General features: G+C 41.2%; 1 protein-coding gene across 1 annotated transcript in view; it reads left to right on the top strand.

Annotated features, from left to right (window-relative positions):
• Nucleotides 1-21,913, top strand: part of LOC141804330 (rap guanine nucleotide exchange factor 4-like) — a 30,163-nt gene extending 8,250 nt beyond the window's left edge. The window contains exons 3-30 of the mRNA XM_074688699.1: nucleotides 1,722-1,810; nucleotides 3,161-3,307; nucleotides 6,998-7,070; nucleotides 8,100-8,155; nucleotides 9,855-9,961; nucleotides 10,065-10,186; nucleotides 10,989-11,172; nucleotides 11,451-11,535; nucleotides 12,055-12,115; nucleotides 12,642-12,718; nucleotides 13,215-13,361; nucleotides 13,591-13,685; nucleotides 13,806-13,891; nucleotides 14,065-14,143; nucleotides 15,218-15,368; nucleotides 15,467-15,555; nucleotides 15,652-15,679; nucleotides 15,785-15,860; nucleotides 15,971-16,117; nucleotides 17,656-17,753; nucleotides 18,001-18,126; nucleotides 18,295-18,473; nucleotides 18,563-18,653; nucleotides 18,732-18,782; nucleotides 19,808-19,895; nucleotides 19,978-20,042; nucleotides 20,149-20,203; nucleotides 20,296-21,913. Coding sequence (XP_074544800.1) covers nucleotides 1,722-1,810; nucleotides 3,161-3,307; nucleotides 6,998-7,070; nucleotides 8,100-8,155; nucleotides 9,855-9,961; nucleotides 10,065-10,186; nucleotides 10,989-11,172; nucleotides 11,451-11,535; nucleotides 12,055-12,115; nucleotides 12,642-12,718; nucleotides 13,215-13,361; nucleotides 13,591-13,685; nucleotides 13,806-13,891; nucleotides 14,065-14,143; nucleotides 15,218-15,368; nucleotides 15,467-15,555; nucleotides 15,652-15,679; nucleotides 15,785-15,860; nucleotides 15,971-16,117; nucleotides 17,656-17,753; nucleotides 18,001-18,126; nucleotides 18,295-18,473; nucleotides 18,563-18,653; nucleotides 18,732-18,782; nucleotides 19,808-19,895; nucleotides 19,978-20,042; nucleotides 20,149-20,203; nucleotides 20,296-20,423 — 2,780 coding nt within the window. The 3' untranslated portion in view covers nucleotides 20,424-21,913. The remainder of the gene's footprint in view (nucleotides 1-1,721; nucleotides 1,811-3,160; nucleotides 3,308-6,997; nucleotides 7,071-8,099; nucleotides 8,156-9,854; nucleotides 9,962-10,064; nucleotides 10,187-10,988; nucleotides 11,173-11,450; nucleotides 11,536-12,054; nucleotides 12,116-12,641; nucleotides 12,719-13,214; nucleotides 13,362-13,590; nucleotides 13,686-13,805; nucleotides 13,892-14,064; nucleotides 14,144-15,217; nucleotides 15,369-15,466; nucleotides 15,556-15,651; nucleotides 15,680-15,784; nucleotides 15,861-15,970; nucleotides 16,118-17,655; nucleotides 17,754-18,000; nucleotides 18,127-18,294; nucleotides 18,474-18,562; nucleotides 18,654-18,731; nucleotides 18,783-19,807; nucleotides 19,896-19,977; nucleotides 20,043-20,148; nucleotides 20,204-20,295) is intronic.
• The last annotated feature ends 2,131 nt before the right edge of the window (nucleotides 21,914-24,044 follow it).

The following is a 24,044-nucleotide window of genomic DNA, read 5'->3' as shown; positions in this document are numbered from 1 at the left end:
TCTAAGTGATGTTGAAAAAGTCTCCCTTCTAGATATATGCCTGATCGTAATCCACACTTTAAAATGAGATAATCAGCACCAGTATATGTTATTTTGAAATCCTACTTCTTAGCTTAGCTAATAGCTCTTAGCTTCTTGAATGAGTTGAGCAGCACTAGATTGACGGCACATCTAGGTTTCTATGACAACACTAGGCCAGCTGACGAAGCTTAGTAGTGAGAAGAGAGATCTGTGTTTTTCTCTGCTAAAAACGATTTCTGTGATTAATTTTGTAGTGATGGTGGACACAGGAGCCTAACTGTCAGACAGAAAAAGGACAGAAGAGCAGAAGAAAGATAAACAGGAGAGAGATACAGCCTGAGCTTAAGGCTAATTGGCCTTTAGCTCAGGCTGTATCTCTCTATAACACAGGGGCTAAACTCTTTGTGTCAATGTTCATACCAACCCACAGTCAGCAGTTATTCTGCAGTGGTCTGTTCAAACTTTGAGAGTCTATCAGTAAAATGAAGAGTGAGGTTACGTTAGCTCTGATTGGTAGATGACTGGCAGGTCATAGCTAACCAGGATTTACTGATGTTACACATTACAGACATGTCTTAGAGCACCGAGCTGCCAGTAATGCTACTAAACTACTGTACAAACTGACAGTTTGCTTGTTGACATGTTAGCCTATGGATACATTGTAGCACTGGGCTGCTAGTAGCATTGCATATAGCCGGCTACTGACGTACAGTACAAACTTACATGTTGTTACGCTTCAAACAACAGCGCTACATAACTGTACTGATAAGTACTTTACCTCATCGCCCTGTATCCGGTAAAAAGTTGTCTTGAACATAGAAGATTTGTTCCAGAACAAACACATGCTTAGTTAAAAGTCACATCTTCATAACAGTGTGTGTGAGACTCCAGGCCAGAAGGTGGCGATGCAGTCCAATTAAAACAGATCCTCCTCAGAGCATCTTTAAAGATGCAAGCAAGCAAAGGCCGCTCCAACAGTCAGTGTGTTTACATGCAGCTTAAGAAATTGGATTGTGAGCTTAGTGAGCACCAAATCGGACTATCAAGGTGCATGAAAACAGCTTAGTCAGACCAAAAACTTAGTATGGATGGATCAACTAACATATAATGTGATTGCTATTAAATGCGCATGTACACGCTTTGTCGGACTGCGGTTGGATTCGTCAGGACTCGGCAGGTCTCGGCATGAGTTCAGCATGAGCAGATTTCACCTAGAATAGGGAGTAGATGATCATGATAAAAAAAATCCCTGTGCTCCATCACAACAAACAATCACCATGGCAACAGAGAGCAACAAGTCTATGCAAGAAACATAAAGAGCTACAGCTGCATCCACCTCGGCCATTGTCATTTGGTGAACTGAAACAAATTTGATAAGTATATCTTTTACCAAAAAAGGAGACAGCAGCGTCTATCGAAGTGCAGCGAGATGTTCCCGACCAGATGTCCAATTCTCTTTTCTGCATGTGTACACAGACAAGACTAGACCCACCGCTGTGGCTTTAAAATCTAGCTTCTACCTTAGTGGGACAACGGTATGCATCTAAGTGCACTGATTGGCAATGGGAACAGACATTAAAAATATCTCAATAGAAATGATCAATTTTCTTCTTGATGGTCGAGATAGATTTTTCTTTTGCTGTGATATAATTGCACCAGGATACTCTTTAAAACTCTTTAACATGTTTTACTGTCTGTAGTGTTTCGACAGGGGGACATTGGCACGAGCTGGTACGCTGTCCTGTCTGGATCACTGGACGTCAAAGTGTCAGAAACAGCAAATCACCAGGTAGAATCAGCTCCCAGCTGTTATTATCCATCACATCCAGATCAGTTTCACTTCTGAAGCTCATTTGCTGTCTGTTTCCATAAAACCATTTTAACTTGGTTAAATGAATGAATGAATGAATAATGATTTGAATTTTAAATCATGGCAGGACTCATCCTGTAACCAGCTTTTCTGAGTCCCATCTTCATTTTCCCTCTTGTGCTATTTTCACGGTGACCTCTTTGGTTAAGATGCAGGCTTCTCCACCAGCACTCCTCATGTTACTGATCTGGTTGAGCATGACTGGCTTTCTCCTAATTACTGACATTTATCCAGTACATTAGGTTATGTTTCACCGCTGAAATACACCACAGCAAAAATACACCACAGCACAGAAACAGATCTGCTCATCATGTTTCTGCTGTACTCCGCTAATACCAGAGAAACTGTGACGCTGAACGTATAGTGGAGAGAAGCGGCGAGGGAAAAGAGACGAAGGGAGCGGATTTGTTTCCTGATTCAAAGCCCCTCCATTGTAAAATGTCCTTTTCATGTGTGTCGCCCTAAAGAGCCAGTGCTGGCCTAGTTTGTGATGCTATATTTAAATGTCACTTTGGACAGCTTAAACACTTTCCATAGTGTTTTGGTCATTTGCCCAAATCAGTGAACAGTTGGTTTGTGTGTTTGTACATTTTGTACATGTGTTTGCCTTTTTTTTCCTCCCTCCAGCCCGTCCAATTATCTCCAGCACCCAGAGATATTTTCTATACTGAGTCCATTTGCTGGTCTCAAATGTGAATTTCTTTGCATTCATTACCATACATTAATCTGTCTGCCCTCCATGTCTGCCCATTAAAAAGCAAGCCTGTGGATACATGTTTTAACTGCTGCTGTTTGCCGTCTAGTGACACATTTACTATTCAGGAGAATGCAACTATTTTGATGATTGTGTTGTCTTAAAGTGAAACACAAAAACTCTAGTTTGATCCAATTGAACAAAAACTTGTGACACACTTCTGTCCCTCTCCATACACTGGAGTCGATTCTGTTTCATTTTTCTGATGCAGAAAAACAAAACCTTGGAAATCACCTTGGATTTTCAACATTTGTTAAGTTTAAAGATGTTAAATAGGCTGAATGTATAACTAGCTGGTTGTTTTCCTGACTTTATAATGAGTAAGTGGTTGTGGAATGGTTGGTTAACTGCATCCCTAGACTCACAGATAATAAGAAGTATGAGCAACGAGCAGAGCCAGAGGAGCTGCCCATTACTCCAATGTTTTTGGGCTGATTTTATCCACTTTATGCTTAAAATCAAACATTGATCATGTAAACAGCAAGCAGTATGAAAAATGATATGTCTGTGTGTAGGATGCTGTCACCATCTGCACTCTGGGAATCGGGACCGCGTTTGGGGAATCCATCCTGGATAACACTCCCCGCCACGCTACCATTGTCAGCCGAGAGACCAGCGAGCTGCTTCGCATCGAGCAGAGGGAGTTCAAGAGCCTCTGGGAGGTGAGAGACACAGAGTTTTACTACAGAGTGTGTGGCTGTGAGTCTGAGCTGGAGGGGTAGCATAACCGAAGGGTTCCACCTCGATTTGTCTTTCCCCGTGGACTGCCTTTTAGGAAATAATTCAGTGTAATAGCGCATTTAACCACAAGAGGGCTGTCCACCATAGCTGTGCCCTCAGCCCCACCATTTAGATCAGGGATCTCAGACTCGTGCCATGGAGGGCCAAGAGGCTGCAGGTTTTCTTTCCAACCAAAAACTTCACCAGTTGATTTCACTGATTACCTCACCTTCAAGCAGAGAGCAGGGAATAATCAGTGAAATCAGCTGGTGGAGTTTTTGGTTGGAAAGAAAACCTGCAGCCTCTTGGCCCTGCATGGCACCAGTTTGAGATCCCTGATTTAGATCCACACATCAGAGGACGCCTGACGTAAGACTGATGTAAAGAGAGAGAAGAGAGTATGAAAAATGCTTGTGTACAAATGTAACAATATTTACAGCATAAAAGCTGAAATATGGAGTGTTTTAAAGTATTTGTTTACATGCCTAGTGATGGCATTGTGGTAATACTGGAAACAGTTAAATACAGGGATCTCTCAGCTGTATGGAACTGTCTGACTCAGGTTTGATCTTAATATTACTCTCTGTGTGCCTTTTGTAGGGATGGGTACCTTTCACATTTAAAACGATACGGTACCAATGTCTGGTACCTGGCAATCGGTACCGGTACTCAATGTGTCAATTTTTGGTACTTTTTTGTGTTTATGTGGTAAAAAACATTAATTTGTTTAATAATAAAATATGTTTTTTTTTCTTTTCAATTGACCATATTTATTCTTCAGTATATAACCTTGCAATGCTGTGTTCATGTCCAGCATGGAAAATCTCCTACTCTTCCACTTCCTCACAGTCACAAGGATGCTTTTAGGTACCTAGACATGGTACCTTTTGGTTTTATGTGTATTCGTACTGGGTACTTTTCACAGAATTCGGTCAGTACCTATAAAAGTATCTAATTCGGTGCCCATCCCTAGCCTCTTGGTACAAGATAGAATTAAATTCTGCCTTTATTTGCAGCAGATATTTCTACAAGTCCCTGTAGGAAAAGAACAGATGTATTAACAACACTAATGGTGTAGTTGTTGACCTTCTCTTATCTAAAATGACAGTGAAATAAAAGTTGTTTTATTAGGGTAATTAGGCATTTCTTGAGGGGAATTATTCCTAAAAATTAGTTTCTATGGACCTAAAGATTGTTGAAATAAAAAAAACGTAATTACCCCGTGTAGTGCAGAGTTGGTAACTTCAGACAGATGCTGCTGCGTCTTTTTTGCTCGGACATAAAAGGATGAAAATCACAAACAAATATTTTTAAGATTGCAATGGATGCTGTATGAGTCAGCACTGAATTATATTTCTTTGGTCGAAGCCTGACCTTTTCTTTGAGGGTTAGCTTTGTAGTAGCTGCCTATTTATTGACGTTATCCATTCACTGGTTGAGTCTGACAACACTGGCTCTATGCTTTTTTTCATTTTCTTGTGCATAAGTTCTTGCTTCTGAAGGTTGCTGTTGGATATTTTGATTCTTTTTGTAAAATTAGAACTTCATTTACATAAAGGTTTAGAGGTTGGACTGAGAATACAAAAAAATTTTCAGCTTCCTGCTAAAGGAATGAATCTCCAAGTGAGCCATCTGCTGAAATATACAGCTTTCCTCGAGATGATGAAGTGAAGTGTAATAACCTCCCTGTGTGACAGTGGAAAGGATTTCAGTGTGAAAGTGAAATACTGATGAAAATGTGCAGCATTATGCATATTACTTTCAGTTTTATGTCCGTACTACGTGACCTTATAGAAACACAACAATTAAATATTGATCCGGTTTTGAGTCATTGACCGTACATATTTTAAGAAGCAAACGAAAACCCTTCACTGTGAATAAAAATAATCTGTAATGCTTCACGCTAATTTCAGGATTTTTTTACACCATAAAGAAAGTTATGACCTCGTTTTGTTTTTCAATAACAGATCGTTTGAGTTAGATCCTTGTCTTAACAGATAATAATGACTGTATGGAGACTAAAACTGATAAAACAACAGTTTTTTTTTAAAAGCGTGCCTCGTATCATCACCAGGCTTATAATGTTAGTCACTGAAGTGCGCCCAGTCTCCCTTTCTGCCGTCTATTTTTGGACCTGAGAAATAAAGCAGAACACATAGCCCGAGGTTGTCCTCTTTTGAATTTTATTCAGCTCGTAGTAAAAGGGTCTTTGTCTTTTATCCTTGTGTGTTTTTGCTTGTTTGTGTGAACATGGACTCATTCTGGAGCGTGTGTGTGTGTGTGTGTGTGTGTGGTGAGGACTAGAAAGCTGCGAGATTAATGCAATCATGTGTTTGATGAAAGGATGAAAGGAGGAAGCGCTGCCCCATCATGCTAACACAGAGTGAAAGTGGGAGAAATAATCACGGAGGAAATGTAAAACAGTGTGTTGTTGTTTGTTGCAGATGTGAAGTGCTTGGTTGACGTGTTGATCTTTATTTATTTCTTTTACCTGCTCTCCATCTCACTTCCGCCCCTGCTGTGTCTTTTGCCAGCCTCTGTCCTTTCCTCCTTCTCTATCCACCTCACCCTTATTACTCCTTTCTCCCCTTCCTGTGCTTCCTTTTCCCTCTCCCTCCCTCCTTCCCTCTCACTCCCCCTCCTGTGGTGTAGCTCAGTCATGTGGATCACCAGGGTAACCTGGGAGAGAGGGTGGTTAGGTTCTTGGCTCGGTCCAGTGATAGCAGGAGAGGAGGTGGGGGGGGCAGGAGACTGAGGGAGACACTAGGGTTACTGTGTTTGAGGAGAGAGGGGTAAAAAAGAGGAGGAAGAAAGGATGAGAGCAGCTCGTTCAGAGCAGGATGCTGTCCTGTGGCTCGTGTGTGTGTTGTAGAGGAGCAGAGGGCGGCTCTCAAGGGTCTGAGTCCCTGCAGTGTTTGGCAGCTGAGTGTGTAACCTCAGGTGAGTCTGGCTCCTTGAATATAGCGCTGTGCAGTGCGAGTATTGTGTGGTAGCCTTACATGAAAAAAAAATGTGAGTTGAAACTTCCAGAAATGGTTTTGTTGTTTTCTTGGGTGTGTTTGAGTGTGTGAGAAAGACATCAGAGCGTTTGTGTCTCTGGGTCAAACAGATGCTCTCTCTGTCTCTCCCTGTGTGTGTGTGTGTGTGTGTGTGTGTGTGTGTGTGTGTGTGTGTGTGTGTGTGTGTGTGTGTGTGTGTGTGTGTGTTCCCTCTCCTCACAAGGTAATGACCTTTAAGCTGAGCAGTAGTGACCTGCTGTGCATAGCTCAGTCTAGAAACACTCTCACATTTTCTACTCCCTAACAGCTGTAAGAGCAGCATCTGCACACATTTATCTGCTCTCATTAACCCTGATTCAAATGCTGCTGCGAGTATGAGCGAGTGTGTGTGTGTTATATAATGTTAGTTGTTCTGCATGTAAATGATCTTGGTTGTACAAAGGGCTTTGTTTTAGGGGTAGTTGTGGTTTGTGTGTGTGTTTCAAAGTGTGTGTTGGAGAGAGAAGAGGGAAATGTCATGGCGTTAAGTGTTTACCAGATGAGGATGTCTTAGAAATATAAGATCACAGCAGAGGTGTTAATGCTTTGAAGACTGACATGAATTGTGATGCATGTTTGTGTTTTGTCTTGTAGAAGTATCGTCAGAGTCTGGCGGGACTGTTGGCCCCTCCTTATGGAGCAATGGAGAGCGGATCCAACAATGACAGTGAGTAGACACACTTACACTCAGATGCTCTGTGGAATAAGAAAAGTACAATGAATGTGTGTAATATGTTTTAACACTTTAGTCCTACTTTAATGTTATACTCCCTTTCAGCAGACTGTCTGCTACAATGAGGTGTTAGTTGCAGGTTTGTATGACAATTTGTTTCCAGACAGTGTTGAAAATGATGATGACCCAGTACATATTTCATATTCTGGATCTTAGTATCCAGAATATTGCCAGGATCTGGATCGTACTCTTACATCTGTCAGAAATGATGGTGACCTTGTCTTGTATTGTTTTGCAAAGCAATCCGACCATTTATAGTGGAGTTATATACACATATGGTGAAAACAGCCCTATCTCACAATGATAAAGAATCCTTTAAAAAAGTCCTGGATCCAGACGGTGATCCGGATCACCTCCAAAATTTAATCACTTCTTTTTTATCCCATTTTGAAGTTTTCCTGAAAATTTCATCAAGATCTGTTTGTTACTTTTTGAGTTATGTTGTTCAAAGACAAACAAACAGACAAACATAAACCCTCCCAAAAACATAACGATGGTTATAACGATGGCTGAAATTCAAAACCTCCTATCTGCAAAATTTACTTTTTTGAGAAAACTAAAAAAAACATGCTGTTTTCTTGCATAATTATTTTTGTTAAGAATACTCCATGCATGACACACTGATTTTAGACTATGTTACGATATTAATTGCAGACTGAATGTGAGCCGCATTCCTTTTCTCATCATCCAGCGTGAAATCAGCAAATCAGAGAATTTTGTAGATAGGAGGTTTTGCGTTTCAGTCATCCTTGGCAGTGGTAACAAGAGAAAGTCACTTGGAGCTTTAAACAAAGGAAGTATGAACGCAGAAAGGATCACTTTATTTATGGAGGTTATTTTCTAATCTGATATAAGGTACATTGTATACCGATTAAAAATGTTCAGTTTGAAAGTTGGTTTTGTCCATTTTGGAGGAAAAATGGAATTCTCTGTCTTCTTATTCAGTCTTCGTTTCCTCCACAGGACTTGCAGACAAAGACAACATGAACTCAGACTCTGCCAACAAAGCGCACAACAAGGTAAATGCTCACTTCCGCTCACTGTTTGGAACACAGCCGTCCGTCCTGCATTCATACAGGAAGTGGAGGAAGAAAAAGGTTCAGCATTGCAACTTGATCCCTTTAATAACCTCTGCCAACACGTTTCAGAGAGCTGTGCCCTTCCTGCAGCAGTCTAAGCATGAATGGGCCAGACTCACAACAAACACACTGTGGTCCAGGCAGCCTCTGTTTGCCTTTGATTCCCCTTTGCCCATAATTTTCTAAGTATCTGTTTGAAGAGGCTGCAGAGTTAAGCAAATGTGCAGATAGTGGTTTCACAGCTGAACAAAAATTACTCTCCTTAATGTGATATAAAAAGCCAAATAAAAACCCAGTATCCAGTAAGTTTGAGGCAGTGATGGAGGACACAGTAAACTTGACAACAGTGCTGTAACATAGTGCACTTGGTGCTTCACATTATCATGTTTGTTAGTGACTCAAAATGCCAGAACGAACCCAACCTTGTGTGAGCTTTGAGAAGAGACAGAGTTGCCTCAGAGCTCAGCCTCTGTAGTTATGCTAATGCTAGCTAATTCATGCACATAGAAGAAAGGTCCCATCTGCCCCATTAGCATGCCAGCCTTTGTTGTTTTTAGATGCAGCTGTGTGTTTGTGTGTATGTGAGCGCACATCTGTCGTTCTCTTTTCTTCAGATGCAGGTGTGCTCAGTTTGTATGCACCTTGTGTTTCATAGTTCTAAGAGTGATGACGTGCTGCACTGTCTTTAGTTGCAGTTTCAGTTCCATACATTTATGTACATGCCTATCAGTGTGTTATTTATAGTCATAAGGTCTGTTAGATTGTAAAAAGCTTTTATATTTAGTTTATTAACCTGTGTTCATTTACACTGGTACTGAAATGAACATTATTTCGCAGAATTGGGCACCTTCAATCAATCTGTTAATTTGTCAGTTGTTGATTGATGGATTTACTCAAAAAAAAAAAAAACCTCAACAGTTTAAAAACTATTATCAAAACTCTTATCTGACTTGACAGCAGGAGTCCAACACCATTAGACTTTCAACCATCTCTCACATTAACATAAACAACAAATTGTTATTAACTGTTATGCCGTAGACATCATTAGTCAGGGGCTGATGGAGTTACATTTTCTTAACCCATGTTATGTCCTGAAAACAAAATCTCAGATTGTTTCTTTATTTTTTATCAGTGTTAGCATTTTATTTTGGAGAAATGGTCAGCTTTTAAATAGGAATTTCCCAATACAATTTTTTTGACTTACGATACGATTTTTTCATATGTTTTGCCGATACCAATCCAATACTGATGCCTTTCTCTGATAAGTCCTGTACTCCGTTGGGTGATTCCATTGTTAATGACCAATCAGGTTTGTTGTATCAAAGTGAGCCCTGTTGGTACCTCTTCAAGGAACACTTGCTTTACAAATGTAGATGCTGTTTTACTAGATAGTAAAACAGCGTCATTGCTTTCCAAAGAGAAGTAGTGCCGCACAGTAGATATGTTTGCAACCTGGTTTGATTTGCAGCAGGCGTAAAGCGCGGTGGTGCTGAAAACACGTGAAAACTGGATTGGTCCCAATCACGTAACAAAAGCTGATACTATCTGATCCTCCAAAAATAGACATAATGTGTGCCGATACTGATCAGTGTATCAGATGGGGACATTCCTGCTGACCTCATATTCTTTTTTTCTGCAGATTCCTTCTGAAAAGCTGCAGAGAGCAGGAAAAGTTCTCCGCAACGCCATCTTGTCCAGAGCCCCTCATATGATTAGAGACAGAAAATACCACTTGAAGACATACAGGTAGGAGTGTGTTTGTTAACAACTCTGACTGTGTATTTACACAATTAAAGCAAACAACAGCTCAGTGAAAACATTCACGAGATGAACTGTGTGTGTGTTGTAGACAATGCTGTGTAGGCACAGAGCTGGTTGACTGGCTGGTGCTGCAGAGCGCCTGTGTGCTCACACGGTCGCATGCTGTTGGCATGTGGCAGGCGCTGCTTGAGGAAGGAGGCCTCAACCATGGTAACTATAACTTTAACTTCTGTTGCTTTAGTATCATGGTTTATGTGTTTACTCAAAAAATATATATTTCTAACAATTTAGCTCCACTGCATATGTTTTAAAATGTTTCAAGTTGAGTGATTGAATCCAAACCTTTTTAGGGCTAGCTCCTGCATCTCTGTCTGGCCTTTAAAGAACTGATCAATCAGATTTGAATTGTTCGTGTAAATACCAGCATTGAAATTTCATAAAAAGATCAAATGATCACAGGACACATACATGGTTAACAGAAATCCAGCTTGTGTCGCTCTTTGTCCTGAGCTGCTCTCCAAGAGCCCCTCATTTAGGAGAAAGTTTTACCTGTTTGGTGTTTCTCTAACTTTGGTTTTGTTATTCTCTCTCGGTGCTACGTCTTCTATCGTAGCTGCTCTGAATAGCTTGTTCCACTCGCTATTACCAACACACTAAGTCACTTGTGCACTGGGCGATCTGTGATTGGCTGATGTAACCACACTTACTCTCTGCCCAGAAACGTCCTGAAACAACCAGAACATCAACATACAGGCAGAGGAGTGGGTTCAAGGCAGACACAGACACTGACACACATTTATAGAGACCCAGAAGTGACGAGAAGGATGAGGATAATTCCTGTAAAAGATGACATTCTAAGAAAAACCTGCAGACTCTACCTTTAAATTCTAGAAGTTCACAGACAATTTTATCTTATTTTTTATTTTATTTTTTTTTTTTTATTTATTTATTTATTTATTTATTTATTTATGTTTTTTTTTTTTTTTTGGGGCACTTCTCCTCTACTCCTTAGTGGATCAGGAACTTGGCTTCCAAGACAAATACCTGTTCTACCGCTTCCTTGATGATGAGGATGAGGACACGCCATTGCCAAGTGAGGAGGAGAAGAGAGAGAGTGAGGAAGAGTTGCCAGAGACCATCCTCTTCCTCGCTCAGATCGGCCCGGACGCACTGCTGCGCATGATCCTGAGAAAATCGTCAGTGACAAAACACAACTTCAAATTACATTAACCCAACAATCAATAATCATCACGATCATATTACTTAGTGTGTAGATTTCATTAGTCACATTAAAAGGATCAATTTGAATGTAAGTTGTGAATTTAGTGTTATATATTGTCAAATAAAAGATTAATTATTGAATCATTTGAAATGGCAGTACTTATCATGGTAATTACAGCACTGTTTCTGCATTAGCCTGTGTGTTAATCTTTGCGGGGCACTCATTCTGACTAACCTCTGTGTGTGTCCGTAGGCCCGGTCAGAGGACAGGGGACGACCTAGAGATCATCTACGATGAGCTGCTTCACATCAAGGCCTTAGCCCACCTCTCAAACACTGTGAGTCAGCTGGTCCACTTCTCTCTTAAAGGGACAGTGCAGGTTTCCAAAAGAGCAGGCATTACATCAGCGCCTGTTATGGCAGTGTTTTTGTTTTGAGGACTAGAGGGAGAGATGAGCATCCCTGTCAGTATCTCTCCTATCAGTATAATAGTACACAGATTTACACTAACAGGCCCTGTGCTCGCGAGCGTACACCATCAGACTCGTAGTAATCTAATTAAGTGACTAGATTGTCTGAGATGCAATCTCATTATTACATAATGAAAAGTCGCATGAATCTCATTTCAGGAGAGGAAAAGGTTTTACTACTGTTTCCTTTCATTATCCTCTTGTCACAATGTTTTTATAGATGTGTTAGCAAACTTGTTGCATGTGTTATGTGATTAATGTTAACACCCCCCATGTCTCTTTGAGCAATCTTTGATGAAAAAAGTCTTTGCATGTTGCTTTTGTCACACACGTTCCTACACTACTGCTTAATCCTATGTGACTTGAGTTGTGTGTTCTGGTTTGTAGGTGAAGAGGGAACTGGCGAGCGTTGTGATCTTTGAGTCGCATGCAAAAGCTGGGACAGTGTGTGAGTCTTCACTTTGCCTGCTCTGCCCTGGAATGTGTTTTTGAGTATGAATACAGAGTGCACCTGTAGGGTTTAAAAAGTCTGACACTATTACACCCCCTTCCCACGTTATGAGGGGCATCACAACCCATAATATATTCCCTGGGTATGTAATCATCTTTTCACATTTTGGCTTGTTGCAAGTGAGACTAATTAGGTGCTGGCAGTTCCTTTTTGCAAGACAGTCATTAACAACAAGTGTTATAAGGGCTGTCTTTGTTCTGTGATTGTTGTTATTTGTGATGAATGATTATAGCTTCAGAGAGAGTGCAGGACACAGTGAATTAAGACATGTCTGTTCAGATTTAAGAAGCAAGTCAAGTTTGATCCAAATCATGTTGCAGACATCATGTATTTACTTTTACTGCTCCCTCAGCTCTCTGATGTCCACACAAGGTGGAATACATTTCAATGATAAAGCCTCTGGTGCTCTGATATATATGTGTCTTGGGCTAAATGTGGTCAAATGTGTTTGTTCCTGTCTCAGTGTTTAACCAAGGAGAGGAGGGAACATCATGGTACATCATCCAAAAGGGCTCCGTCAATGTGGTTATCTACGGAAAGGTGAGTGATGCATAACTCCGCCTACGTCTTTAAGTTTCTGTCTGTGACACAGGAGCGTGGACCTGAATGTGATGGTAATGTGTAGCGATTCGTGTCTGGATGATGAAACCAACAGTTTGTGCCCTGTGGGACTGTGAAACACCAGCAGTGGAGTTTGGCAAACTCTGCTCATTTCACTGTGACTCAACAGTATAATTAAAAGGCTTAGGGGATTGTATGAATGCACAATTTCACACAACACGCTGATGTACAGCCACTGTACAGGCAGAGATACTCAACATGCCTGTGAGTGCATGTACACACGTATCCCATGTGTGCATACACACATGAACCATGCAAAGAAACACTGACAGCACAAATGAGTCATCTTAGTCCTGAAGTCTGTTTTTTTTCCTGATATCTCCTCAAGGCCTGAGATGACAAAGAGCTGTGTTAGTGTCAAAGCCTGTTTGTATGTTGAAGGGTTTTTATCTGTGTGTGTCCTTCTTGGTCATAGGGTGTGGTTTGTACGCTCCACGAGGGGGATGACTTCGGAAAGCTGGCCCTGGTTACAGACTCACCTCGTGCTGCCTCCATCGTCCTGAGGGAGGATAACTGCCACTTCCTGCGTGTCGACAAGGAAGACTTCAACAGGATACTCAGGGTGGGCAGAGGAGAGGGGCGGTTACTCTGTGATTTAATTCAACAACTACCATTACTGACACTGAAACAAGAGCTGTTAAAAACCAGTGTATGCTAAGTCAAAGATTAGATGCACTTCAGCGAGTGTGACTTGGACTGTCTTATTGTGTTGTTTGTCTCCCCCCACTGGCAGAAGACCCACACTACATTTAAAAAAAACACAATACACCCAACTCTTGTTTTCATTCTAGGATGTGGAGGCTAACACAGTGCGCTTGAAAGAGCATGACCAAGTTGTGCTGGTGTTGGAAAAGAGTCCCCGTGCCTCCACCCTGGGAAGCATCAAGTATGTGTGAATAGCCTCACACACACACTTATAAGCAAACAGAACAATATAAATCTTGTAAGGCGGCCTCATAAAACTAGACCTGTGTTTCCTCTATGAAATTCCTCTTTCCTTTTGCAGGTACACCGTTATTTCAGGAACGCCAGAGAAGATTCTGGAGCACTTCCTGGAGACCATGAGGATGGACATACACCACAGTGAGCCAGGTAGACATATTATTTAATGCATAAGTGATTAGGTGGTAGGCCTACAGTCTGTATGGCTGGTTCCACAGACCTATTAAGCTAAAATGAAAAAATGGAGGACGCATAGGAAGATACACTTTTTAATAGCCAGCAATTTCATTACCTGTGTCTCTAATGATTTTTTTCCTCTGTAGACCCAGCAGTGGATGATTTCGTCCTCATGCACTGTGTCTTCATGCCCAACAGCCAGCTGTGCCCTCTACTCATGGCACAATATCCTTTTTTCTGAATTCATTTACCCTGGCTCCTTTATTTTTCTTACATGTGCAGCCTGTGACAACAACTTGCAAGTAAACCAGGCTCAGAAACTGAGACACTTTGTCCTGTTTATTATTTTGACACCAACCCAGAGAGTGTCTGCTGCATAGTATCACAGTGGTACTGACAGGGTGCTGAAGCAGCAGTTCAGCACTAATGAACTGAGTGCACACCTCCTTTCACACCACTGTAACAAGTTGTAATCCCCGCCTGGCAGGTTTTTTTCTTAATGTCTTAGTCATTGAAATGCAAGTGTTTACTACAGCTGCAGTGGTGAGACTTTTATTTTGTTTTGGATGAACAGTCTGTTGGCAGTGGAGCGTCTTTAGGGTTTGAGAGTTTAACCTTAACGTTTAACAGCCAGGTAGGAGTTCTCAGGCTGCCTCAGCTACGGTTAGGTCATTAGCCTGTATGGTGCTGGCTTTCTAAGGCCTGGGTTACCAGCTGACCAGCCCTGAAGTCTCTATCTCACCCAAGACGCAACATCTGGTCAGTAAAAATGAAGCCTCTGTGGAAGTGCTAAAAGTTACTGTTCATTGAGAATCTGCTTGAGGCTGGCTGCAGACCAGAAGTCACATACACACCCAGCCATAAAAACAGACTTTTACAGCATTAAAAACTTATTTACAGCCTGGTTCAACAATGGCTTGGATCTAAAATGCTGATTTGACTATCGTCACACATTGTACTGTGAGGTTTTTTTTTTCTAGCTCTGCGGTTTAGAAGTTATTAGAATCATTTGATTGTCCAATCAGAGACACAGCTCAAGTCACTTGACTGACGGGCGCTCTGTAGCTGTTCGAAAGGGAACTCACAGCTGGCGTCATATGAAATAATGTGTCTGCATCTGTGTTTTATACAGTCTATGATCTCACCACACATGGTAGAGCCTTGACTTTGATACATTTAATTTAATTAAATTAAAACTGTAGATGAGTCCAGGATACATTACATTTTCAGATTCCTAAATGACTGTACAGTATATTTGGATCTTTTCATCTGAGTATTTATCTTTAACCTCATGTGCACCTACCACACGGCTGCTCCACCCGGTTCTGAACAGGAGAGGTTGGAGTATGCAATCAACAGTAAAAGACGGGCCCTCATCCTGGCCCTGCGTTGGGTTAACACACACTCATACCTGCTGCAGGAGGAGCCAGCTGCCATCTCTTTTCTTGAGGTGATGGCGGGAAATCTTTCATTAAAGGATATCAGCGAATAACAAACCAAACACAATGAGCGTGCACTGTATGGTTTTCTTTCTTTTTGTACCTCCAGGAGTTGTATGGGTCTGTATCGAACGACTCCAGGATCCTAAGAGCTTTGAAAGACTTAGTCCCCGACCTGGAGAAAGTCGTTAAATTACAGTATGTCCACCAGCTCCTACACACTACAGTGTTTACTGCACCTTTTGGCATGCCAGCCATGTTACTTTGGCATCATTTTCTCTTCTGTTTTTGCAGCTCTGAAGAAGCCAAAGCCACAAAAAAGGTATGTCTGATTTTTCCTGAAAAACATTTTACAGTCTACTTTACATTTTAGCTGCATCAAAGTGCTGTGGAGCCTGACTGCACTGTTTTGGGTGAAATTTAACAGAAAACCCTGATACGACAATTCAGCAATGGAGAGGAGAGGCTGCAGAAAAAACAGCCCATCAGGAACCAAGACGACAGTAAGTCACAGTGTGCGAGGGAGTGAACGTCAGATTATATGGTCAAAGTTAATCTGTAAGTTGGTAACTCCTAACCTTTTGTTCAACACTAAATTTGATTGTGTATCCAGTCCTGTTGAAGGTGTACTGCTGTGATCACACATACTCCACAATCCGCATTGCTGTGGCAGCCACGGGGAAAGAAGTGATCAGTGCTGTGGCTGACAAACTGGGAACCACTGATGAGCTTGTACTGGTCCACCTCAACTCTGCTGGTGGTAAGACAACTTTATATTTGTGTTTCCTGTTGAAGCTCTAAGACTGGGATGGTTTGTGCTGCTTGGAGGTGTCGGTCAGAACATAGCAATCTTATTGGTTGCCTTCAGGTTCTTTATTTTAAATCTCACAGGGTCATTTGTACTGATAATACAGACCTATGCTTTATGAATGTGTGGTTTGAGACAAAGAAAAGGACTCCATCAACACAATGTTGATGACGCTGCACACTATCCCTACACATCCATGACAATCACATTATAGCATAACAGCATTACCATTAAACTAACATCACTAATTTACTCACACAATAAGACGTAAAGCAAACAGATGCATCACCAGTGAGCATGATTCAGCATTAAAGATAAGAAGCATATGAAGAGTACAAGAGCTAGCATGCTAATCCTTAGCGCTAATTGCTATCCGCTAGCTAGCCACAGACTGTATATAGAGTAGACAGTGTGGCTCTGCCATTTATCATTGTACGGTTTTGAAGCCAAAATACTGCCGTCTCAGGCGCCACCATTGTAGCAGTTTGGAGACAGAGTCTGCGCAGTAGAGACGATGAGGGATTCTGGGAGAATCTGAGTGGAGATGGGTGACATAGATAATAATTATTCATTGTCTTTCGAGAGTCTAATCACTTCCTGACTCTACCTCCTGACATATTTTACGATCCCTGAAAAAATACACAAGAACGGCAGTTGTCAATCATCGTTAAACGTGACGTAAAGCCTTGTTTTTAACCTTGAATAACTAATGAAAACTAAACTTTTCAGAAAAAAAGAGGACTTGGATACAAGAAAGCCAAATAATATCTTCAAATCACTACAACAATCGGACATGAGAAACATTTCTAAGAGGAGTATTAATTTTTTAAAGTTTGACCACAGCCCATTTGGAATGACTGGAGAGCCGTATTTTTAAACCTTTACTGCAGCCAGTCACCAGGGGGAGCAGTTTTTGTGGAGACCTCACTTCGAGCAAGCGGACGTTCATTTTTTTTACAGTCAATGTAGCTAGTTAGCGGTTAGCGATTAGCTAATAGCTAGTTTGGAGGGCCTGGTATTAGCGGTAGCGATTAGCCCACTGCTAATACCAGGCCCTCCTAATCAGGATGAGATACTCACAAACACATTCAATCAATGAACGGTGTGTAGGCTACTCACTTAATCCTCATGGACGCACATAAGGAAGAGATCACTGAACTGGCTTAAACACTTCTGACTGAACTCAGAAAGGGGGAATGACCTGGGCACGCGGCACAGGGTGGGAGGGGCTATGATGTCACCAAGAGAGAGCCTTTCCTATGGTTTATATCACAAGAAGAGTGACTCATACAGGCAGATTATAATTAGCTACAGAAGCAGAGTCCTGTTACTTGGTTAGGATTTATAGACTGTATGTAGGAAACAGGATTTTAACTATGAAAAATGACTAGTGGGCTGAATAACAGCCTCTGCTACTGACCCTCAATATTCAGTTAGTGTTTTGACATTATGTCATGGTAAAAACTTGACTGTAAAATTTTGTTTTCCAGAAAAACAGGTCATCAAGCCCAATGACGTGTCAGTATTTTCTACTGTGAACATCAATGGACGATTATTTGCCTGTCCCCGGGACACGCTCAACAGCATTGTAAGACATGAAGGTTTTTTCTTACAAGACAGTACGTCTTTATGTTTTGGGAAATGAGTGAAAGAATGTATTCTTTGTTATGGATACTCAAGTCAAAGATGGAGTTTGTTCAAAGCAAAGTAAAAACTGTGAAGTGCTGACTGCTTTGTGTAAATTATTTTCATTATAAAAAGGAATCTTTGTCATGAGAGTTTTTTTAAGCTAGTTTTTGTGATCAGTTTGTGATTTTTGTGTCTGTGTGCATCAGACTACTCTTCCAGACCAGGACGGCCCCACTGCAGGCTCCATGTCGACTTTTGAGCTGATGAGCTCTAAGGACCTCGCTTACCAAATGACCATGTTTGACTGGGAGCTCTTCAGCTGTGTGCATGAGGTGACACACACACGTGCGCGCACACACGCACACAAAGACAAACCCAGTGCTGCAGAGACATTTTGTTTAAAATGAGGGGATTGCTGCAGCATTTTTGTTTGTGAGAGAACACATCCTGGAGTTGTGTGTCTCTTCCCGTCACATCTGATATCTCATTTCACCCCCCAGCACGAGCTGCTCTACCACACGTTCGGTCGGCAAAGCTTCAAGAGAACCACGGCCAATCTGGACCTTTTCCTGCGGAGGTTTAACCAGGTCCAGCTGTGGGTGGTCACTGAGGTCTGCTTGTGTGGACAGCTCAGCAAGCGAGTCCAGCTCCTAAAGAAGTTCATCAAGATCGCTGCACAGTGAGCAGGACCTGTTCATACACGTTCGTTTGCCAAAGCTTCTCTTAATTGCTTGTCATGTATTCACTTTGTTCGTCTTCTGTTTGTAGTTGCAGAGAGTTTAAGAACCTGAATTCATTCTTTGCCATCATTATGGGAATGAGCAACCCTGCTGTGAGCAGACTGAGCCAGACGTGGGAGGTAAACTTTTTTTTTTCTTCCTTTTAACTGTCTTGCTCTTCAGTCTCTTTAAGCTCTGTGTTGATTTCCCCGCTGCAGAAGCTCCCCACCAAGTTTAAGAAGTTTTACGCTGAGTTTGAAAGTATGATGGTGAGTTGATGGATTTAACCTCAATATTTTGTGATCTTATTTGCAATTAGATTTTAAATATGCACGAATAGATGTCTAATAAAACTGGGTGATCAAACAAAAGACTTTTACAGCTTGGCTATATTCCAGAGCAAAATCAAATATATTAAAATTTGGGCTGTCACTTAAACGTGTTCAGTAGATTAATTAATTACACCCCAAATTAATGCGTTATAAAAATTAACGGGATTAACTCATTGGCTGCCAGCCATTTTCAGAGCATCTTGAACGATCTTTCAAGATCCAAATAATCTTGTTTTCTATGACTATGTAAACACTAAAACTACCAAAGAAGAGTGGCCTCTCTTCTTTCATGTCTTTCTCACTGTTTTTGATCCAAAAAACAGACAAAATATTCTTTTTTTTCAATCATTTATATCTCCGGCGCTCCATCCTTTGATCCTCTACATTATCTCCGTCGTCTTTTCTCACGATCGCGCCGCTCTTTCTCTCTGAACTACTGCGACACATCCTCAGTATGAGTGTTAGCTGCCTGAACTTTTCTGACTTGCAGCGTCTCGCCATGTCTCTGTCATCTCACATCTTCTCCTCATATCCCTGCTGAGCTCTCATCCAAAGAGCACACCGCTCTCGCCCACAGTAGTTAAAGATCATTAATGTGATTGACAAACTCCGCCATACCTCGCTTCCCCCTGTTGAAAAACACAATTTATTTCTGTAGACGCAGTAAACGATTGAGATCGAGTTGAAAAAAAATTGATTTAAAAATCTTCTCTTCTTTGTGTATTCATTTGATGAGTCATGCACTACAATTTTGTAATGTCCTAGAATTCAGATTATATATTTGGGGACCTTAAGCAGATATGAGATTAAAATGTGATTAATTAGATTTATTAATTACATATCCTGTAATTAATTACATTAATTTTTTTAATCGTATGACAGCACTAGTTAAAAACTTTTCTAAGGATCAGTTGAGTTGAAAATGTTGATAGATTCACTAATTTTTATGTATGCTGTAACAGGATCCTTCAAGAAACCACCGATCTTACCGACTCACTGTCACCAAACTGGAGCCGCCAATCATCCCCTTCATGCCCCTCCTTCTTAAAGGTACCACACCTCTCTCCATCACATAGCAATACACTTCAGGGGGAATATGGCTGGTTTTAAAAGGCATTTCGTTTCTCTACAGATATGACGTTTACACATGAGGGCAACAAGACCTTCATTGACAACATGGTCAATTTTGAGAAAATGGTGAGGATCTGGGAAAGTGAAAACTGCGAACTTTAATCTGGATGTGTTTTTCTGCATTTCTGTGTTGGTATTATTCCTAACTTTGTGCCTCTCCTGTTTTTTTCAGCGTATTATAGCCAACACGATTAGGCAGGTCAGGCACTGTAGAAGCCAACCATTCAGTGAGTCTGCTAAAAACATCTCTGCACACTTTTATCACATGGTCTGATGCACATATTTCCAGAAAACATTTGTTTTTCTCTCTCTGTTTAAGATCCAGACATTTGCCAGCCAAACAAAAACCAAGCCGAGGTCCGAGGTTACGTCAGGAAGCTCTGTGTGATCGACAACCAGAGGGCGCTCACCCAGCTCTCCTACAGGGTTGAGCCTCGACGGACATGAGCTCCGGGTCTTCCACCGCCATCGCCTTCTTTGTGACGTTAGCATAAAACACACACATTACCTGGATTTGATAACCAACTCCGCTGGTTGTACAGTAGCAAATCACAACTGTCAATGACTCAAGCACTATCATGGACTCACATGGATCAAGGACTCAAACTGTGCCATTAAAAGCCTCTTCTTCTTCCTGGACGGAGCTCGTTCAGCTGCTCTCCTGTCGCTGTGTCTCAGCCCCCACAGACTGAGGGTTGTAACCGTACTAGCTGTTACTGTTTGGGACCTGTTAGATAGAACTGTAATGTATAGAACTTGAATCAATATTCTGCATGACTGAACTTCATAGGCTTTGTGTTCTATACAGTGGATTTCTATCAGAGTGTCCTGTGGTGTTGTGGTACCCAAAATGAGCCCTAGTTTACATAACATGACTGTGTCTGCCTGTAAAACAAACCATACTCTCCTGATGATTATAATTATAGAGGGAAAACATAGTAACATAGATTTGTCATGACTTCTTTAACTTATACAGATAAATATGAAATGTGAAAGTACTTATTTACTTCATAATCTACACGATTATATCCAAGACCTTGAAGAAATTTAGGATTTGATGTCCTTGAGGTCAATACCAGTGTTCTTTAAATAGTAAGACCTTTTAAAACTACTTAAAATAGTATTCGTTGAAGTCAGGTCTTGCAAAACTGTGATAAATTTGCAGCACTGCGTTGTTGGATTGGAGTACATCTCCTTAAGTACATGCGTGATTGCATAGTATAATCTGTCTTTAGGTCAGTTTTATTATCAGATTGTACTCCTTTAATTTGAAACCTCTGATTTCAGATGTGAAGTTATGGCGCAACTACTACTGTAACTAAGGGGGAATCTTCTCGTCTCTCCAAGTTGTGATCAGTGTGCGTGATTTTATTTTTATATCTGTGTGATGGTGTAGACTTTTGAGTGTGTTCTTGACAAGTGTCATTGATTTTCATTTGATCTCAGGAGCTTTTGATGTGGCTGTGTCGAGAACTGCTGTGGGGCTAGCTTTTCTTAGAGCAGCCTGTAACTGTACTGTATGTGTGGTCTGCCCTGTAAATAATAAAAAAAAGCTAATTTAACAGTGCTAATGCTTTGAGGGCATTCTTCAAAACTGTCTGTAGTTTCCTGGCCACAGAACGAGCACATTAACTGGAGCGATCGCTCTGAAACCCCTCTCTCTAACATAAACAGTACAAACTAGCCCCCACTATAAGGAGCTTTTAACTCACATCACAGTCGAAGGAGCTTTGCGTGGTTGTGAAAGCCGCTGGGACATATCCTCTGTAGCTCTGGCTGCAGCTGTTTAATGTGTAAGAATATTACTGTATGGGCATCACTAGTAGGGCTTACAGAGAGTCTGATTCTCAAGTATTAAGTTGAAAAAAATGTCTGCATGAATCTGGAAGAGGGCTGCAATGAAAGATCGTTCTGAGCCACAGTGCCCCATGGTTTGTAAAGAACATCTCAAAGTTCGGTCTGTACCACTATCGTTAAAAGAATTATCACATTCTATTTATGACCATACTTTTACAAGTATTAAAAGAAATATCTTTGCTGATATATGAAACTTATTTGATTGCAGTCAGATGAATAAAAGTAGACAATATTGTGCAGAAGTGATAGTTATTTGAGTGAAATTTCAGATTTAAAGCTTTCTCTCAGTTCAGGTCAGCTTAATTTAAACAACTTTTACATCCCTCCAGACTTTGTTGATCTAGAGCTGCCTGTGCATAAAACACATGAACACAGACAAGAACAAATTAAACACCAAAGCCAAAAAATATAAGGTATCTAAGATCTAAAAAAAAATTTGTGGATTGATGTGAAAATTTGATAAAGTATAGCAAATAAAAGCATGAATGGTATGTAAAGAAATATAAACCAAATGGGTGTTTAGTAAGTAAAGCAGTAAGGAAGGGAATGAAAGATTTAAGATTGGATGAGATAAGATACATTTTTCTTCATTATTCTAGATGTACACAGAAAAAGAGAAGTGAACCAGGAGTAAAAATTAAAACAAGGCTTCAAAAACCATAAATAACATCAACAGCACTGTGAGTTTACAAAACAAAAAATAAACTAAATTTTTAAGAAAATGTTTTTAATTTTTCGCCTTCGTCACTCTATCTCATTCTCACTGCTCTGGATGGATATGACTGACATGTTTGTTGTTTCAGCTTTTTCAGGCCAGTTGGCACAAGCTAGCACATGTCTGCTAGCAGAGCGTTAGACCGGGTCACACTGGCCATCTGAACAGTGCCCAAGCCTAACGTCCAGTGCCTTTGGGCACTATGACCACAAGTGTGCTGTGCTCAGGCACCATTCATTTCTCTGCTCTGGCACGCTTTGGTTGGCTTTAGCATGGTTCACTTCATGCAAGAGCACAAGCACATGTTCCCAAAAAGGGCATAAGACATTGGATTATTCACGCGACCACTTCTCTTGACAATCATTTTAAACAAAAATCGGGTGTTAGAGGTCTAAAATGACTTAACATGAGCTGAAAAGTCACTAAAGTTGTAGCAGTGTTCTCTGAGTTCCCTATTAAGTGGACTCTGATGAGACTGTGACACTTGTGAACAAATGCTTCACCTGTTTTGTGTAGAACAGCTGAACTAGACGGGAAATGTAGGGGGAAGAGAGTTGGTGAGGAGGGGTCAAACTGGGGTCAAACCAAGCGGCGACCTCCGGTGTAAAAATATAAGACAATGTGGAAGTGCTGAAATCTGCAGATTCTAAGGGCGTATTCAGACCTGGACTGTTTGGTCCACTTTAAACGGACCAGGGTTTGTTTCCCACGCTGGTGCGGACTTTCCATGCAGGTGTGAATAGACACAAATGAACCCTGGTGCGGACCAAACAACCGGACCGAGACTCACTTCTTGAGGTGGTCTCGGTCCGCTTCCAAACGAACTCTGGTGCGGTTCGTGGTTCTCTGGTGCAGGTCTGAATACAAACTAAGGTCCATCCGAACTAACTACAGGATACATGCGCCTTTTTGGCCTGTAAAGCCACCGTAACCTAACCGTCTTTGGTTCATACCTGATCCTCTGTCTTCTGTTCAGCCACGCTGTTGCTAGCATGTTGTGGGTCAGGACACACAGAGCATAGCGTCTCCTTGCTGCACGCATTCGTCTTCGCTGTTTCAAAATTGTAAACGGTGTTGTTAAGCCTGCTTTGAAGGAGCTGCTCTTGAAACTGAAAATGATTTTGCAGCTCTAATAAGAGCGCAAACACACATGTTTACCTCCATTTCTGGGTCTGTATTCTGTGTGCCGCCCTTTGTCAGTGCTGTCCAATGAGAGCACTGATCGTCACACACGTGGATGTGTTTACAGAATATAGTCGACTTGCAAAAAGTACAATCTGAATACGAACCGCACCAAACGAAAATAAATAAAGTCCGCTTTTGATCCGGACCAATCAGGTGGACCAAAGGACTTTTCTGGTCTGAATACAGCCTAAGTGTCCGCTTGAGGCTGGCTCTGGAAGTACTGGTAGTCACATACACACCAAACCAAAAAAAGACGTTTTCATAGCAGAAATAAACAGGTACAAAAAACCATCTGCTGTCTGAATTGCTAA

This window comes from Halichoeres trimaculatus, unplaced genomic scaffold (genome assembly GCF_033239565.1).
Source record: "Halichoeres trimaculatus isolate MK-OKI-2021-1 unplaced genomic scaffold, fHalTri1.1 fHalTri1_scaffold_15, whole genome shotgun sequence".
Lineage (NCBI taxonomy): Eukaryota > Metazoa > Chordata > Actinopteri > Labriformes > Labridae > Halichoeres > Halichoeres trimaculatus.
This window is presented reverse-complemented; position numbering and strand designations above follow the sequence as displayed.